Genomic DNA, 21,424 nt, shown 5'->3' on the forward strand with positions numbered 1-21,424 from the left:
AGCAGAGATTTGTATTTTGTCTTGATTGTCCATGTCCACTATGCAAAGTGTAAAAATAGGGCGAAAGCGAAATTAAAGAAAGATTACTTTAGATTATAGAGTTTTGTGAATTTTTCGGATACCTATCTGTGGCATTTTAGTGAAACGGAACGCTATTTCAAGGAAAACGTCACTGGTATGTTTTAAACGTCATGAATGTCAAAATAAGTTGATAACGGAACGTAGTATGGTTATTAGCATTAATACAATTCAGTTTTTGTTGTATTTATGTGTGAATGTATTAATTTATAGTGAAACTTTATTGAATAACGTATATTAATATTTGGTTTAAAATGTCTGCTCCAGCGGAGTTGAGTTTTGATGAAATCCTCAAGTTTATGTTGGCGCACAATGGCAAAGTCACTAACCATGAACTTGTGAAACATTTCAAAGTGTTTTTAAAGAATCCAGACATGAGAGGTAATCAGATTTTACAGGTTTCATAACATTTGCTTAAAAAATCTCAGCCAATAAGAATAGTATTTTCTAATCGAACCGGCTTAAAACATGATCATAAGTACATATATTTACACTTATTTCCATTCTTCCTAACATTGTCATTCACGTTCACCAATAGTTATTTGTCCTATTTTTAATGTCAAGTGACTAAGACTTATTTTTATACAGCAGTGAGTCATTGATAAATTTCTCTTAGTAAGTAAATACATTCAACCATTAACTAGGTAGATTGAAAAAGAAAGTCGAGGATTATGAGCACTCCTAATATGTATCAAAGTTAAGACTCAACCACATCACATTGGATGTTAGTGTAATTTTATTCAATGGTAAGAATGGAAATAAATCTATTTTATTACTTTGTATTAGATGAAGCCCGGAGTACATTTAAAAAACATGTAAACACATTGGCAAACATCAAAAACCAAGACAATGAGAAATGGCTTATTCTGAAAAAGAAATATTTACCAACCACCAAAGAAGCTGATGATGTTTTTGAAAGTAAATTTACTGAGACCAAGCCAGTTACTACACCAGACCCAATCATGCAAACTGAATCACAACCTGAGCCGGTTCCGTACCGACCACCCCCACCAGTGCAACTCAATGAGGACTTCAGTATATTGAATAATTTGATCCAAGATCAAAACAAGCACAGAAATGTTCAAGTAGATTTATCAAATGAATCAAAAGACAACATTTCTGTAGTAAATTCTCCAATTACAAACACTCCTATGGAGGAAGATATACCGCCTAAAGTATTTCCTCGCAGAAGGTCTTCGGACAAAGCATCTGGGGAAAAGCATTCTAATAGTCCCATGCAAGGTACACGAACCTCTATTCCAAATCAAGAGTCTCTGACTGAAGAATCAATGTCCCCAACTTTGACATCATCTCGTAGTGAGAGTATGCTCGTGGAAAATGAGCAGAAAATCTCAGTGAAGGAACGCAAACAGATGTTCAACAGGATGGCTTCTGAAAGTGATGTGCTGAAATCAAACAAACTTAGTGGCAACTTTAGTCCGCAGGTGAGAATCTCTATCATATTCCATACTAGCTGTGCCCGCGACTTAGTCCGTGTGGAATAGTTATTTTGGGCATCGATGAATCCCTCAAGGATGAATAATTTTCACTGTTGTTTTTTTCAAATATTCCATTATATCTTTGCTCCTTAGTTGCAGTGTGATGTTATAGCCTAAAGCCTTCCTTAATAATTGGTCTATTCAACGCAAAAATAATTTTTCAATTCGAACCAGTAGTTCCTGCGATTAGCGCATTCAAACAAACAAACTCTTTAGCTTTCTAAAATAAGTATAGATAAATATCCTTGATACATTGTAGCTGTTGATTTCAAAAGTCAGTCACACTTTACATATTGTATCAGGATTTGGCAAAGTTTTAAACACTGCAGGTCAGCCACCATGCCGTGTTAGGATTTTTATGCCTGCTGGCGGTAGTTATTGGTTCTGTATTAGTCATCTCCATATGAACAGGTGCAATAAAATGGGAATTTAACTTTTTATCACATCAATCTTGGACAACTTTCTATGCTGGTTAACTATTGTTGTTCCGCTTTTTATTATGACGTGAAACGGGACAGCCATAGTTTATCGCGCGATAAAAATGGCATCGCGCATGCCAAGCTAGCCCCGCTGATAATAAACCTGTGTGTGTGTAAACATCGTGTGTCAGCAGCTACTTTTCTTGTGCAGATTGTTAAAGTCAATCAAAGGATAAAAATATTTCTTTTTGCTAAAATCTGCACAGAAAAAGGATGGAGCTTACACCTTGGGACTCATTTATTAGTCACTATTTGAATTTCAATTCCATTTATAAGCAATCCAACTGAACATGCCCTTTTCGAGACTAATGACTCGTGCCTACTCCGTGATGTATAAAGACGTGATTTTTGTATATACAAACAGTTAAAGTACCTTTGCTCTGGAGCTTAACTTCAAACTCTGGCTCTCCTTAGACCAGCCTGTAACTATTGAAATGGTGTGAAAAAGAATAAATAAAAGGCCCTCGAACTGAAATTTTCATGTAACTAATAGTGAATGCAATTCTCCTCCAGCCGCTACGTATGACATCCGTAAAAAAAACGAAGTAATCCTATTCAATTTATTAGAAAACGACACGATTTAATTGATGTAAAACAAAAAGAAACATTTTTTCATATCGCTGTAAACCGAATTGAGTCATAATTAACTTAACATTGCAACAAAAACAAAGACAAAATACGTTGAAGAGATATGTATCTCTTAGCAGTTATAATACGGCCTCATTTATCCGACAAACGCTCTCTTTCGTCTATCAACGGGGAATAATTTCATTTTAATTATATACTTAACTCGTTAGTGTGTTGTGTAGTATTTACTTAGATAATTATAACTGAATAATTACGGAGGTTGGGACACTGCGCGCGCGCACCTGTTGACTGTTGGGCCATTAACGGAATAATTTGGCTCGATAATGAAGAGTTGACAGAAGCCCAAAGTGGGTTATCTTTCTATAACTATTGATGTTGATGAAAAATGTATTTCTGATTTGTTTTCAAATAAATATAAAAGTCGTTAGTTCTTAGTGTTTGTCTTTAATAAACCAAAAGGGACGTAAATGTGTTTATTCTATGGTTTATACACGAAATTGTTCATAGGCATTTTTTATTGAGAATCGTTATTGGTTTCTTAAAAAAGTTTAAGTAATTTTTTAAGAAAAACCAAAGCATGCATGGTAACACAGCTAGTAGCAGCGAAACACAAACTGCTGAGAGGCCATTGTCACAAGACAAGGCTGGCTACGTTAGATTAAATGGCTGATCACTGAAATGAGATTCAGAGATTATGACAGGGTGTTTGCCTATGCCATTGCCCAAAAGACGAATCACAAGTTTATATCTGAGCGGGTAGAAAAACGGCTGGCACATGCGGTATAGTGGCCATAATATTTCGTCAATAGACAAGCATTATTTTGCACTAGATATATGCTTTATTCTATTAGGATATCCCTTTTAAATGTATGGGAGTGATGATATTCCCAAATTCCAACCACACTGCAACCTGTTTGGATCCCTGCTTCGCTTGGACGAAATTTATCTCATTTAAGTTTTCAAGATCTGCAGATATATAGAGGCTATATCCGCGTCTTTATTTTGTGCTATATCTTTATTTTATTTTTTATGTCCGACAGCATCTTTTCCACAAGAAATTTACAAGGACGCTCGCGTTATTTGGAGAAAATAAATGACTCTCGCGGCGATCCCAACCCAATCGACCCTAAATCAGTCTTTCATTATTAGCCCACTTAAACCATTATACAAAATACAACCGACTATTTACACCGGCTGATAGGCCAACTGTAAATTACTAAAACACAACTATGAATACGTTATCTGTTCTAATAAACTCTTGAATATTAAATTGTTGGTCAGTTTCCTGGACGGCACCTGGTAGGTTAATTGAATTGTAAAACTTACACGGCCCTTTGGCGGTATGGACGTCCAATCAGATTATTATCGATATTTTTCGTGATCGCGCCGGGATATCGACTGCTCGGGGGAAATCGCTAATGTATGCTTTACGTGGCGGAATGAGCGGTTTTAGATTTGCAAAGAGCGTTCGCGTCAAATATGCGGACGGTCGATAGGAGCGATAAATGAAATCGTACGGCTTCTCACGTTGTGGACGATGTATGCGTGACTGGCACAACTCGTTAGGAGATATTCACCCCCGTAGCTATTTTTTTCTGGCGGTTGATAGAATAATGTCTCTCTCACACTCTCTCTGTCTCTGAATAAGCGTGTTCCTTTTTGAACCTTCAGCTGCCATTTGAAATGAATAGGTTATCCTATTCAGTATTTATGAAGGCAAATACCTACGTAATGACGTAGTCAGCTGAGGAATTCAAACTAGAAACCAATTTCACCTTTATTCAAATCACATGACATATTCTATCGTTGTTTTAATATCGCAGCCGCTACTACACCCAGAGGGCACATTTGGTAAACAAGAGGAGAGGGATGTTCGCGCAAAAATTTATATAATAATAATTTGGACTCATCCAAACGGGGTAACCCGGCACCATAAAATAATTAAAGTACAGAAAAAGTCTTGTACTTCTGATTAAAGAAATACTTGCCTATATATATTCTGGATGATTTGTTAGAGAGTGTAACTTTTCTTTGTATATCGTTGCGACTTTTGTGCAGTAGTGTAGTATCAAGTTACTCTATGAAAATAAGTCATGAACTATCGGAACGATACGACTAATTTTCCAGGCTCTCATTATTTTGCACCTACACGAGGGGCTTACAACGTGAACAACAAAACTCCTAATGACAATATTAGGTAGAGTCGGCGTACGGCTCCACTAATGGACTTTACAATTGCGATGCCTCGTTGCAGTATACGGGGCACATTAACTGTGTAACGTCACGTATTTTGTTGAATAGTAGAAATGTAACTTAATTTGTAGGAGGTGTATTTTGGAAAAGAAAATTTTAAGCCGTTCGCTGAGAAAACTGATGTTTAAAATTATAGAGAGTCTATATAGAATTTGAGGGAATTGTCATTATATGTAATACTAGAGGCCGCCCGCGACTTCGTCCGCATGGAAACCCTATCAATCCCGCGGGAACTCTGGGATAAAAAGTAGCCTATGTGTTATTCTGGGTCTTCAGCTACCTACATACCAAATTTCATGGTAATCGGTTCAGTAGTTTTTGCGTGAAAGAGTAACAAACATCCATACATCCATACAAACTTTCGCCTTTATAATAGTAGTAGGATACCTTATGACTAGTCAAAAGTGCACCATGGGCTCCTTTCTTCTTACAAAAATAATTAAAAGAAGCTTATAAATATAACAGTGCCTTAATTGTGCCGATCGAATGTGTGTTCGCAGATAAGATAAAATACGTCATCACACAAAAATTATAGACGAGCTGACATATTAGTTTTGAACACCATTGGCGACAGTCAAAAACTTCACAAATCAATAATGGTATGAATATTTCAACGTCTATGACTGGTCTAATAGAGCATCATTTGATTTTCTATTCGACGAGACTCAGTATTATTAATGCACTGGACAGTACGGTCGTCAGCAAATGAACTAATCGACATTATCTGCAAATTCGACTCTATTACCAAGTCATAAAGTTGCAGTGTGACTTGATATGCGGTTAACTGTACGAGTCGCATACTAAATCCCCTTTAGTTTGCTAGGACTAGTTTTTTCTTTGTTGTCTGCTACTTTTATAACAATAATAATTTAAAAAAAATAGTTACTCTGCAAATTCACTTAAAATGCTGCCTGTATGAACTACGAATATATAGAAAATGATCGAGGATTAAAGAAGTATTCTTATGACGGGAAGTTAGGTCTAATATGAAAAATGGATAAAAAAACATTAAAATAAGAGCGAGAATAGCTACTATTAGTATAATTTTTACTTCTGAGTATTCTTATTTACAAAATTAAACTCTTGAATTCTCAATGAATCCAAATTTTCACGAGCACATGTCCGAAAGTATCACATAAATCAAACAAGAATAGACGACGCGTATTCTTCACTTCCGCTGTCTAACACAAAAATTAATCTACACAGATTTTATGAAAGTGAACGCCTATAAAAGGATACTTTAAGTTCGGTGAGCTTAAACGTTAAGTTTTTTATCCGCTTCCTCCGGAGAGCCGATTATAAAAGCTCACAATCTTAGTCACTGTAATTTTCAACTGCTTTCTTGAAGATCATGTTCAAATAAGGTTTTTTTTGTTGGTTTATTTATAAGTGGTTTTATGCCCGCAAACGTCCGTGCACCCTTTCTTATATAACAAATACTGCGGAAGCACTGCCTATTCTGAAATGAAAAGTCTTTCTTAAAAGTTCTATATTATCGCACTACGATTGCGGGAAATTTCATGAAAGTATATAACGCGTGAATATAAAAGCAATAAACTATGTAATTTTAATAATATAGGTATGTATCCATTTTTAAATTATTTTGCGGCCGTACTATTTCTTGCATCCATTTACCTAAAAATAATTACTTTTACATTAAAAAGTAATTATTTTTAGGTATTTCCGTGTCCATATCGTGTAGTCTATGGGTGCAGTGACTATTGCTCTAGCTGTATAAGTCACATAGGATGATATACTTGGAACGAATTAACGGTATCATTGTTTTTGACCGCATTAATTTTGACATCATTATTCACGAAGTATAGCGTCGAACAGATTCGTGACTTGCGGTCAATTGTACCCCTGGTCCCTGACGATTGCCGTCGTGTGTCTCCGCACGTGCGCCATTAAAGCAAAAAAAAAACTTATTCGTGCATTGCCGACCACGTTGTCAATCTACCAACCGCTTACTAATTGTCTTTGCCAAAGAAGTTATGATGATAATAATGGTTTCTGGAAAACATTCGTATTTAAAGTGTGCCAACAATGCAAAATAAACTCTTCGTGCTCTGTTGAACGCATGCGCAATTGCGCATTGGTTCGTCTTTATCAAATTACTACTTATAATGAAAGATGATTATTTCTTACTTGTGTAAAGCTAAGTACTTTTAATCTGACGTCAAGTTTAAGTCCTCTTTTAGCATGTGCTAAACGTGAAATTCAATTCGTTTTTAGTGGCTAAGCACTCAATAAACGTTTTTATTGCTTCGTTTCCCCATATTACGTTTAAATTTAGTTTAGCTACCGACTCACTGCTGGCATTAACAGTTCCTCTTGTCCAATTTCACGTGACTGTACACTTCTATGGTTCATCATCTTAATCAATTTGGAACTGGATTCATTAAATGCAAATTATCGGTTGCGGTTATACTATCATATTGTTTAATTATTTAACTCAGCCAATAAATCCTTCAGAAAGGTAGCGAAAATAACCTTAGTTTTAAGTATACGTCATGATTGTTTTGAATAACGCATGGTAGTTATTATGCGTGATGTGGCAGATAAGGGAACACGCTCCGTTGCAGTTTGGCAGGAAAATATGACCGATTTCATTGTTCTTTCTCTGCTATTCGCCTGAGAATCACTTGCAGCCATCAACGACGCGGATGCCACACTTAACGAGGCTTGTCGAACTTATGGAAAATAGCTGCAGATGAATTAGCTGTCAGCTATTCAGATAAAAGTCAGACGCTATTACACGCGCCGCGAGGAACAATCCACTGTTTTTGTCAATCATTTTTGTAACGTTTTGTCGGAAGAATTTTTTTTCTACTTCCGGTTTATTTCTTTCTTTAAGTTTTAATTAATTTAATGTTTACAAGTTCGTCTTCCCGAAAACTGCATTGTTAAAACTAAGTTTTAAGATTTTATCTGTAAAATTTAATCGGATCAAATTGGGTTGTAAATATTTCACGACCAGTTTTTTTTTTAATTTAAATATAATGCCGTGCAACTATTTCGATTCGGCTTTGATCCTCTTCCTGGCTTTCGTTCGACAAATTCTTTGATTCGTTCACACCTCGCCCTCGACGCTTCACGTATTGCCAAATAATAATGATCTTTTAAAATTTTATTTCCTCCACTTTAAAGAAAATATTGAGTTGTTGAAACATCAACGTACAACATTCAAAAATTTTAAATATTTAACTTCATTTTATGTTATCACGTGTTATCCTATGATACCTACTTTGAATTCCTTGGCGCTTATGAAATAAATAAGCTTTAATTTTGTTAAAAAGTGATTTGAATTTATTGTTAATTATTTCGTTTTTTTTTGTTATTATTATAGATAAGATATCAGTAGGTAAGTTTATTTGTACCCTACAACATTGAGATTTTGAAAGATTACGTTCTGTTCCCATTCGCTGTCTGACTAAACGTCCAAAAATTTAACGAATGTTTTGACAACTTGGCACAATCGTATGCTATTCCCGTCACCGTGAGTCATAATTTAGTGACCATCAAAAGTTGGAATTATGATCCTACAGTGTAAAAAATGGTATTGTTTTTAATACAAGTGGACGCATGCGCAGGGCGCCGGGCGGCGGTCGCCAGGGCCCGGGTCTTCACCGCAGGGCGCCTGGACGCCTCACCAGCACCACATGCCACACAACTTATAAATATAGGAACAAATAGCATTAAATATTGCCCGTGCACGACATTAAACTATTAACACATACTTTTGAGACATACAAATCATCTGACACGGTATGGTATTCCTAAGCCTGGTGAGGTGAATTTTTGACTGGGAATGCGTTTTTTATGGGATAGAAGGCCGAGTGTCAATTTTAACGAAATATTATAACGTATTTGAGTTTGGCATCAAGTCTATATGAAGTGACTATAAGCAAAATTATGCAGAAGTCAAAACTTTACAAAAACTTACTACCTAAGTACTTAAAAGCTATTTTCTTTTTTGAGGAAATTTTAACCAAAATAACATAATAATTTACCCCTGCATTTTTCTTTATAAGTTCACTCCATCTTTCAGCGTGGAAAAAGAAAACAAAAACACCAACACATTTGAGATTGGCTTCAATCTTTATAAACCTTAATATATAAGGTCGCAATAGTCAAAACTTTGCGAAAAAGTTCTTAATACATAAAATAACTTAAAATTACAGACTTGATAAGAAATCTATGAAACCTATGGCACGTCTTAAAGAAATCCGATCATAAAAACTTTCCCAAATCTTACCAAGGAAAGAGAGATTAATTGAATAAATAATCATTTAATTAAAATTTAAGTAATCATTTAATTTAAAAATACTTTTCCTTTCAGGCTCCCGTATATATATACGAGTACTTACATGTCTTATAGATCATAGTTATAAAATTTTTAATTTTTAAGCGTAAATCAAATCAAAATTAAAGTAGCGCAAAGGTCTGCACATCCCACCACCTTTAATTTGCGATGTAAACACTTTATCTACACACAAATGTTTGTAGTCACCTGCATCTGTATGTTATCGTAGGATTCATGATTTTTAAGAAATCGATCACCAGATGGCATGCGATTCGGAGGCGAGACTTGTCACGATTTAAAATTAAGAATATTCATTAATTAGCTTTTTCTCCCGGTTCTCCTGTTAATATAGTCAAAGAAGTTAAGCGGGAGTCGCGAATTGCCTGGCTAACTCACTCCTAGATCGTGGTTGTAGGTAGACCTCTGACTTGCTCTCCAGGGAGAAACCGGGGACATCTGTCAGGAAATGGTGATAAAGTTCCTATACAATTAGTAAGACCGACCGTTTTCACCCACGTGCCCATTCAATAAAGATAATCTTAAGTGGCGGACCAATATATATAAAATAAACATAATTCAATTCCAATACGATTATTGCCGATTAATAAAAGCAATTCGATATTTAATTGTCTCTGCGCATTTTAAAAACGCACTGTACAAACTTAATCTTATTATTAAATCAAACACATCACATTAAGGATGTTATCTTGTCAATATCGAAGTCCCTAACAGTGAAGTCAATAGTGTAGACATAAATATCTAACGACAGGTGGTAAAGTGGCCATGCTGAGCAGCGCACGCCCAATTCAAGGCAGATGAAAACAACAACTCAAATATTACATCAAACAAAAACCAACTGTATTTAAATTGATTTAAAGTTTTAATTAAACTTACAACCCCTACGCACTTACGATTTTCGTTCCGACCACAAGATCGCAGCGCAAGCCTGAGGACGGGAGAATTCGAATTTATTGACCATTAATTCAAAATATTATTTTCACAATATAAGTACTCATTTATTAATTTTGAAATATTAGGTTCCGATTAATTTATATGTGTCGTTAAGATATTTATTATGTATGTAAATATCGTCTTTATTTTATAAAGCTAATCTTTTGTTTTAAGACGTTAAGTATGTCTTGGTTATTCACAGTTATATTTTAACGTATTCGTATGAATGAACATGGTTTGCGTGAATTAAAAAATTGCGTGTAAATTGGCACCCATAGAGTTAATAATGGTTCATTTAATCGGTACACATAGCTGCCCTTTTGGCTTAAATAATCTTTAAACAAGTGTGGTGCACGCACCAATTACTTAGTTCTTCAAAGATGTCAATTTGCATGATACTTCTTCATAAAATAAAAACTTTAAACAAACAGAAAAACCTCACCAAGTAGCAAATATTATTCACAGTTATATTTTAACGTTATTTTATTTTTATCTAAATCACAACTACTACTTAGAACGTTAATTTATTCGCCATACAAGTATATGAAATAGGTGTCGCATAACATCTTATTGTACTTTGTATCCTCAGCTGTTTGTTTTATTCTGTGACCCAGAGGCCGTTCCTCTGCATCAACCACTCCACCATCCACTGCATCCCGGTTATAGATTTTGACATTTTTTTTGCTTTCATGATGCTTCTGCTCTTAAATCATCACCTCAGACATTGTAAATAGTTATGAAATCGTATTGAAGACATGGCAATACATTTAACTAATATCAAAAGAAATAATATGAATCAGATTAGATAAATATTCACTGCGTCAAATAAAGCAAACTCGGTTCGTCACTTCTCCAAACCAATCTCCGTCTAACGGTATAGTAAATAAATCTAGAAAATTAATTACGATATTAATAGGAAGAGCAGTAATATATTTTGTGTAGGAAATATCGGGTCGGGTTATCAATTTAATCTATCATTGAGGCACGAGTCACTCGGACACACATTTTAACACCACGAAAATTAATATGCGAATGAGATAAAAAAGGGGTTTGTTTTTTACAAGACTTGTGTAATGTTAAGTCAACACGGGGTTGTGTGTTTAACTGTTTCTTTTTTTTTTCTTAGTTCACATACTTAGTAACAATACAAATATTTATTTGCAGGGTGTAGACGAGGAGGACCGGGTGTCGGTAAGTCTTTATGTTTACTTTGACACTTTTCTTTGTTACGAGTAACATCACCTTTCACAGTGACTGCTCCCAAATGTCATTCAAATTATTCATAAACCTTTAACATTAGTGAGATATTGTATTTTATGTTAATGATGCTGAAAACACTGTAATGTATTTGTTAAAGTGACTTGTGAAACTATACTTTTTTTCATTATTTTGAATCGTTATCGTTTATTTAAGTAAGGTTATTTAAGCACATAAAGAGATATGGACTAAAATAAAATTCATTGGCGAATTGACATGAAAAAAAGTAAAAGTAGATTCAATAAAAAGTAGAATTCGTTTACAATAGCGGTTAATGTTTAATATACCCAAGAGAGATAGAGAAAAGAAAGATAGAAGACAATAGAATAGTTAACGAGTGGAAACGTCATTTATTGGAGCAGAACTTTTACATCATCACAACATTTCTTAGGTAACAAATATGAACCAACTTAGGCATTGAAAATGCCATGACACAACATTGACACTTGATTGTTTCAGTTATAATATTTTAACTATAGGAGTATGATTTGATAACGTTTTGTATAGGTGTTTGTGATGTGTACGCGCCGGGAATGAACTTAAGGGCTTCGATTTCAGAGCAAGAGTGAGAACGAGCCTCTTGACACGAAGCAAAAGCAGTGGATTTTATGTGCGGCCCGCGGCGAGTACCACGCTCTCGCCAAGATGTGCAAGGAAAACAACAAGCTCGCCAAAACTAAGGTAAAATATACAATATGTTACCTCTTTTCGATTAGCGAATATCATGTTAGAAAGCTTTTGTAGGCTCTTATCGGTTTCCAGACAGAGAACAAGGAAAAAAAACTTTGCCATTAACAAAAGTTATAAAATTCAAGGACAAATGATAACTTACACTTTAATACCGTCATTCGTCATAATATACTGTCAGGTTGGCTGAAAGAGATCCCACTTAGGGATAAACCCGCCTATGTATTGTACTACTGTTTTATATTTGTAATGTACTCCTTTAGTGAACAATAAAGCATTCTATTACTTACAATTAATTTTTGACGTTTATTAGAATTAGTCGTTTTTTGTACTTAACTGAACTCTGTGAGCGCATGGTCTGGTTGATATTGGAATTCCAAGGGATTCGGTCTGAAAACAGGGAGATCTGATCGGATAGTAGTAGGTTTACATAATGCACGTTTCTGATGCAGGTTTCCTCGTGTTGTTTACATCATTTATCACAGTTTTTAACTCGATATGTAATACCAATTTTATTTTTATACTTTTAAATGTGTTTTTCCTTTTCAAACTTGTTAAGATTTCTGCATCGTAGTCCCATATCCGGCCTTGATCATGTTTCTTCTATTTTTGAATAAAAAAAGTCATCGCACAATGTTACCTGTGTTTGTTATATGCTAATAAGTTCATTAAAGATTTGTTTACAAGTAATTAAAAGTCCAACAAAGTTTCTAAACAGATCATTAACTATAATCTAGGCTTAATAGATATAGAAACTGTTGTTGGGCCACCTACATTGTATTATTTTCTTAACACTCCCATCTTGACAATCTGCTTTTTTGAAAACATGGTACTAGCATTTTGTATAGATTTAATTTTTTGTTATTTTAGTTAAATTGCATTTAATCCGAATTGCCGATTATTAGATTTCTACCTTACTTGCCGTTTAGGAAAAAAGGCGTGGTTTGTAATATACTTATGTTTATACATTTATAACAGTAACATTTCATTCTACTTCTTGTAACATAGTTATTGTTGTAATACTTTTTAGTATGTATACTTTGAGAAGACTATTTATGTCTATATTTCTAACTTTAACTCTTAAAATTATACTATCGTTGGGGAATATGCCCCGGATGGGAGAGCACTTTGCAAGACAATTTCGCCTACATCAAATCTTATAGTCTTCAGACTGATCGCATGATCAGCGAAGTTAAAAAAACAGTGTTTATTCTGTACTCCTAGGTATGTTCTGAGACAAATAACATTATTATACCACCTACATATTGTAAAATAATTCTAGCGGCTAATACACGAAGCCTGCGTCTTTCCCGTGTCGTGGTCGGACGAATTGAGCTTAATTACACACTGTAAACGCGGCATTTTGTCGTGTATTTCCTTACCCTGCTTCGTATGTATCTTTTCCCTTGGAGTAATCAAAACTCTGTGTTCTAGTTAGTATTATAAAAAATGCTCTATGAAAAGTGCTCTATGAACAATGCTCTATGAAAATGCTCTATAAAAAATGCTCTCTTTTAGTCATCTTTGCGAGGTCAGTTTGCACCGTCCACCGAAGTGCTTTGGGACTCGGGATATGTCTATTGGGTACTTACTTATGTATCATGAAACACGCAACAGTTTGTATTGCATTTTTCTTCGTATTTTTTTTTAATGGTTAACATCTTTTTCTGTCATGCAAATAGTTTTGCTGTTTGCAATCCGTGTAAGTGTGGTGATCTCGTAAGAGGACTAAAGTCTGACTGAAATCCTGAAACGTAAAGTGGTAAATTCCTTCATTTTAAAATTAAAAACCATTTGTATTTATTCGCCACGCGTTTTGCTCGAACAACCCAAATTAATTCAATCAAATCAGCAAACCAAATCAAACCGGACATTTTCCTACAAAAAAAGTGATAAACGATAACGGATGTAGTTGTCCCGTATCGTCGAGTTTTTAGGCGTTAGTTAGCGTCAAACGAGCGCACATGTCCAAAAGGTGTGCTCCTAATTGGGCCCGGGAAGTTCGGACGGCGCCGGGCCAGCACCCCCCGCCGCATCCTATCTTGACACATCTCTACGTCCCTTGTTTTATTTTACGAGCCATCTCTCAGACCACTTTTTTCCACCATTATGTTTGAACTACAACACGCGCACTTAATATACAGACGTCATATAAATAAGCCAACGCCAATTCTGATCTGATTTGTTTTCTGAAGTATTTCTAGATGAATCGTGGTCTGGTGCGAATAAAGACAATTTGATTAAACCACTGGATTTGATTATTATTATATATTGTATTGGCAAAAATAATTATAAAAAGGAATATCAAAGAGGTCATGAAACATCTATAAAAATTGAAAAAAAAAAATTGTTGTAAAAGATCTGTCAAATTATCCTTCCTTAGGTCTTCTGATACGTCTTTAGCTCTTTGTTAATCTTGATTTATCAATCTTATTAAAATATGCATACGACGTGACCTGTGAATCTGAAACATAGTCTTATCTGATAAAGATCGAATTCTGCTGTTGAATAGAGCTTAAACTTGAACACTTATAATACATACGTAGCAAATAGACACGTAGGCTCACCAAATTTCATCTCTAGCCAACAATTCGCCTGAGACCAATTTTAAAGTCAACCAGTAGTCAAATAAACTGGTGAAAGATGTAAGAAATAAAAGGTTTCAAAAATTTACGAGATTTGCTGAACGGCGATACGTCCATAAAAAGTTTTGAAAATGTTCAACTAGATATAGAACTATTTTCATTAGCAGAAATATAATTAAATAAAAGCTCCCGGCACTAGGTTGTTTTCCTTCATTGCCGTCGCGTTGATTATCAACTACATTACTTTTATTGAAACCGCAGTAAAAAAGGTAATGATAGCCTTCCATTTTATTGATTCGTTGTAAATCAGGGGTCGACGCAATTGGATTTGAATTTTATTGGCATCCTTTCGTAGTGATTTGAATAGTTGTTAACTGGACTTAATGAGAATTATTTAGGGCTTAAAATCTATACACGTAACAACGATACAAGTCTAATTCGTTGTCAGCTGTATCATAAATATAAGTAATCCAGTCAAATTTTGATTTTCATTTATGAAACAATTTCTGTATTTGTTCTCAATTAGTCAGGATAAGTGTATTTCTCATAACACGTGCTTTGAAATTTAGATCGTCGGTTACACACATTTCGTCTGAGGCCGGAGCTCCTCCCGAGAGCTAATAAAGCAACTGTAAATATTGTCAGACAATATGTAACACGTGTTAGCTTCTGCGCCTTGCTGGTTCACATTTGTCGTCTTTATACTAAAAAACACTTTGATGCTTATTTTCGTATTTGCCTTCTCTGCTGATAGAATTATAGATTTGTGGAAACTTCTCACTGTGTGGGTATCATAACGATATTTTTATTGCACGCCTTTCTTGTATCTCTTTGAAATTATATTTAATGTGTCATCGTCGCTTCCTATCTAAAAGAGCTTCGTTTAAAATTTATAATAAATAGATGATTATTTTGATATGAATTAGTTAGAAGATCAGAGTTCTTTTGACAATATATGACGCACCCGTTTTCACGTTATTAATCTTGCGTAAACTAGGTATGTCTGTATTAGTGAATTAGACTGGATTCTGTAGATGTCGCCGCCTGGCGCCTATTAAAAAAAGACATGGTTTTTTCAACGAATTCCCTGTCCGCTTAAACCGCAGTAACAAAGCGTTCTCATGTTACAAACTTAGATAATGCTACTCCAGATAAAATGAAACTTTTTGTTCAAGGCCCTTGTATGAGTCACTTATACCCAACAGATATATTGTGGTTTTCATTATAACCTAATATGTAAAAAAGCAATATCGAGTGTATCTAAAACCAATCCACAATATTTAATTATTCCTTAACGATCATGTAATTGTGTTGATAAAGATTTGTTTAGTCAATAAAAAGGCGAAGCTCAGTGTTATTATTGTTGATTTACGGCTGTAGGATTGGAGCCGAGCGGGGCGGGGCCAGTGATCGAGGTAATTAAATCCAAATCATTTGATGATAGTTGCCTTACCAACAGTTATATTGATACGGTCGAATAATCGTATTGTTAATTGCATTTATATCGGGCGGTTATAACTGGAATTTATTTGTTTATTGTAAATCAAGTGTTTATATGTTGCTGTCATCTATTTTTGTTTTATTCCTATCAAGAATGTTTTTCTTTATGGCTCTCACTAATTGGCGAGTCAAGCTGCGTGCGATTATGTTAGTTTTTGCATGTATGTGGCGCCTGTTTGTAGACAGGGGATTCAGTTTCAACGTAAAAAATATTTTTGAAGCCAAACATTCGGCTGCACGCGCTATTAACGCCGAGTCGACTGTGGGAGTGTCGTTGCGGAAAGCAATAAGTCCTGATTTATTCCTGTGCAAGGCATCGTCTCCGTTGACATCTCTTAGTCTAATTAAGACAGTGATTTTCCAAATGATTTATCTGCGTTTAAATTTACTGCATACTCCTTGACTAATGCCATTTAATTGATCAATTAAACTAATTCTAGAATTATCTTCACCGTGGATTTTAGTATTCTTAAAGTTATAGCACTGCTTACGGTTCTTGTTTACTACTGCGGGTTATATCCAGTTTAGTATTAAATAATATCTCGCATCCTCTATCACAAATATAATATGACTTAAGCTTCTGAAATCCTATTACCGACTCGTGATTTAATCTTTACAGGAGATTTACGATCAAACATTGAATATGAACTGAAGTATGTGTTGTGATTTATTTTGTTGTTATTTTCCAGAGCAGAATTTCAGCTTGCACCTCGGTCTGGCAGATATTATGTCCGGACTTGTATTTCACGCGTCCAGGATTTACACGAAATCGATTCCCCGCGAATCGTTTGTTACGGTCGCTTGTTACACTGTTAAGTGAAGCACGTCGAACTTTTGGTGCATTGTTGTTTTTTGTCGAGTTTCAGTGGGTGTGCTAAGTTCTCGAATGTGTCGGTGTTGGCCGGCGCCAACCGAGTGCAACCCGAGATTTGACGGCGCGCCTCATTTGACCCGCCGCGCGCCATGCGTCCTCGGCCGTCGGAACGTGCTATTGTATTTATGCATGTCGAACAGGTTGCCTATTGTGCTTTTTTATACGTGTCACCCTAAGATACGAATCATTCTTATCTCATTAGACAAATTTATAATACTTTAAGATTGTTGTTATCGTGCTGTTACAGTCATATGGGTTAAAAATTTACCTAATATTCGGTAATTGCAAAGGTATATTTGTGAATAATACACTGATATAGTTTAAAGGGATTATCTTCTTAAATTTGATTTGAGAATTCTGTTAATCCCTATCACAGGTTCATGACTTTAACTGGTCGAACTTCTTACTATTCTTATAATGCTCATACCACATTCTCTAGTTACTCATTGTCTTTTATACTCTTCACATACAAAACTTCACGAAAATCCTGCTTATCGCTATTAACAGCTTACCTACAGCGATTGGATTTCGTTCCTTCATAGGATAACTTCAGAGATAAAACAGAGGCAGACTCCTTAGGCTAGTAAATTGTAATCTCAATCTTATTTTAAGACAGCAAGACCCGTGTGCAAGGATATGGAAGAAAACCAACTTCAGGTTTTCTCTTCATTTATATTTTAACCGCTTGGTGTGTGTCCTTTCTTTAAGTTCCAAGTCTTTAATGCCTCGGAATACTCCACATTATTTCATCGTTTACCTTTCCAACTAGAGCAATAACTTCGTTGTTTTTCCATAATTCTTGAACTATTTTCCTACTGGCAAAATATTTCACATACACTCTTGATCTAATAACCATATTTCATATGAACAAAAAGTGTTTAGCAAGAGCCACGTCACGTTCGATTGCGTGGTAGAATTCAATTTCTCAACTGGCGATGACTTACGTGATGCGAGAGAATTGTCCGTATCTGACCTTTAGAGCTGGCTCGGTGATAATATTGTAAGTACAGTACGTAACCGTTAAAACGGGGGGTCCTCCATGAACAGTGCTCAGGCGCGCATAAGCCACAGCTCCGCTTGCAAGTCACTCCCACAATAAGTGATTTCTAGCTCGATGACGAAGCGATATTATTTTATTGTTTGTTTTGTGGTTCTACCTTCCTCGTGTATCGAACTAATCATATATGCCCATAGTTTTGTTTTTATATGGACGTTTCATTATAGAGTTCATGGGCGTATCGGGCGCAATCAAATTTGAAAGGAGACAGGTTCAGAGTTTGGTGTTTTGGTAATTTGGTGCTGGCGCCAGAGGTGTTGGCAGTGCCCAATTGAAACTCTACTTGTACCCTATTGTTTGTTATTACCAGCTTATATTTTGTAAGTCGTTTGTTCGCCTATGAAATGTTAATTTATTCTCATTGCTTTTATTTACATTCATCATTAGTTCTTGTCTTACTGTTTTAATTTGAATGTTTTGCTATTGATAGACTGTGAGGGAGATAACTGCTGCGTAAGCTTTTTGAATGTTACGAATAATTTTGTTTTCAAACACGGAATATAAAGTGTCTGTTCTTTAAACTATTTACTATGAATTAGTTATACATATTTGAAAATGATGCTTTAGCAGAAATCATTCAGCCAGTACATAGTATACACCATTACCACAAATCTAAGATCAATTTCTAGAAAGTCTTTCGATTAAAATATTAAAATATAAGATAACCAATTGCGATATATGCCAATAGCCAAACAGCGACATGAGGGTATTGAGTTATCTAGTTTGTAACGTGCACTCCGCGGTACTCGGAGTGACGAATCCGGGACACCCTTTCTCATTATCCCTTTCATGCTGAATTTCAATTAGAATGCTTTCGTGTTTTGCAATAATAGACCGAGGCCCGTTTGTGAATATAATCCAGATCATCGAAAGTGCGGAGGCCAGTCACCCTGTACACTCTAGTTCGATACTTCTCTTAAGTTCGAATGTTACGATTTCGGCTTATTGCGTTGTGATAAATAATTTTAACGAGATCAAGTTTAATATTGGCGATGATGAGTCTATTTCATAATAAGACAATTTTAAAAGTGTCGTAAGCTGATCATATCACGGGAGCTTGTCGGTTGCAATTTTGAAGTGCATTAGTCTATGTTGAAGCTTAGATTAAAATCTTCAACCCCATAGTATGCATGATTGATCGATTTGCGCTATTTCAATAATTAGATGTGTTTTCTGTTAATGTAAAAACTGCCATAAACCATCTTTGTTTATCACTGCCTTACATATACATATATTTTACTCATTTATTTTTAATGTGTCACTTTCTACCAATGCAAGTCTTTTTAATGATTTTTAAGTGTTTTCTATGTCAGTAAACACGCCCAGTCAATTTTTCTACAGCAGCGCCCTCAAATAAGAGGTATTCATGTATGTTAACTAACATAGTTATTGTTTGCATTGGCCTCAAGAAGTTAAAGTTTAAGTGCCGAAACTTGTTAAATTCCGCAAAAACTCTAAGCATATTTGTAATGATGTTTTTAGGCCTTCGAAGTGTATTTTCGTGCAACGTTAGTATATTGAGTTCATGGATATAAACAAGAAGTTAGTCTATGTTTATTTAAATAGTGATGCAACATCTTGTGTGAAAAGAACATAAAGTCATTACATTTATACATTAACACGTGTCAATCATAAATAATCTGTTGTCTAAAATCCTGATTCGTGAACATATTTAAGTAAAAAGATTTTGATCATCGCCAAAATCTCGCTAATTTAATTATAACGATTCTTGTTTATTCCCATCTCACGGCAACAAACATGCCCATAGAATCGAATAACAAAGAAGGCCTCTTAATTAAAAGCAAAATAGATAAACCCTACAAAGAGGAACATTTATTCGCTAACCAAAAATCTCTTTAGGCGTCGAATTTTAATTTGCCAAAATTGGAGCTATTGTACGAGGGAGATGGGTGCGCAATTTACAGAAACCGACTAGGGACGAGGGAACCTCGCACTTTAGCATGGCACATTAATTAACCGAGCTGAATCTACATACGGTGCGGGAACTACGGCGCCCACTGGCGGTACAGCGAAGATTTACGACTCGTTCGACCACCATCTATCGGATAAACTAATTGCAGTGCAGAGCTATTGTTTCTAAACACTAGGCAGAAATAGAGGCAGGGTTAGGCGGGCGATTGTCCACGGCACGGGACAATTGCCGATTGTTCCGCCTGAATGCGATCTTTGTGCATCGATGATAAATATGTAGTGGCTCTGCCGGCCAGTATCGTTGCATCGTGCTGAATGGATTCTTGTATGATCTACTATCGCGCCGAAAACATTATGTGAAATATGTCTATAAGATACTGTCTTATAATCTCAACATGGTGCGATTGTGTGCTTCACCGAAAGAAATATTGATATAAGCAATTAATGCAAAGTTCAATAAACAAGTTTTGTTTAGGTAAAATGAAACAAAAATGTTAATGTACAGACATTTATCCAAGACTAAATTGAAGTGACGTAGCAGTGCCGGGCGTTCTGTCCGGAAATCGGCAGGTATTTTTTCGCGATTTGGGAATTTTTTACCTTACATAGATAGATAATATTTACTTATGGAACTTTAAATGAATGTTTTAAAACTTCATCTCATTACAAATTGATCCAACGTGCTTAATAATTAGCCTTATGCCTCCATGGTGCCTAGGTTGTCAATTTTCCAAAACAATGCTATTTGCAATAGGAACATGCAGGGCCCAGCTCAGGGCTCCAGGGCCATCGGTACCGCGGGGCGCGGCCGTGTCGTCGCAATGGATGCCCCTGGCGTACAAGCCTCGTCTCTGCGGCGCGACCCTCTGTAAACCTTCAGGGTTTTGTTCCAATTCGACCGTTTATTGGTGCGGTTGATGTATGATTTCTGCCGTATGCATTTGGATGTTCTACCTTTACCACAAGTTCCACGGTAAAACACAGACAAATGCCGTGGGGGAGTTTTTTTCCGCTTGAAGCAAAACGTTTAGAAATCTAAAGATGAATTTTTTTAATCCGTCAAACCTATTTTTAATAGTCTCGGAGCGATGATGTCTCCTGATATCGGAATTTATAAGTATTAAAAAATCCAAAAGTTTGATTCCGTCATCCGTTGTATTTGGGAAAATGTTAGTCTGAAGTGTGTTATCTATACAAATATTATGTTTTATCTGTCAGCTTTACACTGAAAATGTAAGGAGTGAAATTTCATACATAATAACTATATTTAAAACTATACTTTTTCTATTAAGGTAGCCGTCCGGTCTACTCTTCTATTGTCAATTATCATGCTAACTTTCAATTTCCATTAACTTGCACAGTTTTACCAAGAATAGAA

The 21,424-nt window shown here is 35.5% G+C and overlaps 1 protein-coding gene across 1 annotated transcript in view; it reads left to right on the forward strand.

The window, feature by feature from the left end:
• The first annotated feature begins 208 nt into the window (after positions 1 to 208).
• The window catches only part of LOC106134011 (uncharacterized), a 35,208-nt gene continuing 13,992 nt past the window's right edge, over positions 209 to 21,424 (forward strand). The window contains exons 1-4 of the mRNA XM_013333951.2: positions 209 to 459; positions 865 to 1,523; positions 11,319 to 11,345; positions 11,970 to 12,092. Of these exons, the coding sequence (XP_013189405.2) occupies positions 333 to 459; positions 865 to 1,523; positions 11,319 to 11,345; positions 11,970 to 12,092 (936 nt within the window). The 5' untranslated portion in view covers positions 209 to 332. The remainder of the gene's footprint in view (positions 460 to 864; positions 1,524 to 11,318; positions 11,346 to 11,969; positions 12,093 to 21,424) is intronic.

Source organism: Amyelois transitella, chromosome Z, assembly GCF_032362555.1.
Source record: "Amyelois transitella isolate CPQ chromosome Z, ilAmyTran1.1, whole genome shotgun sequence".
Lineage (NCBI taxonomy): Eukaryota > Metazoa > Arthropoda > Insecta > Lepidoptera > Pyralidae > Amyelois > Amyelois transitella.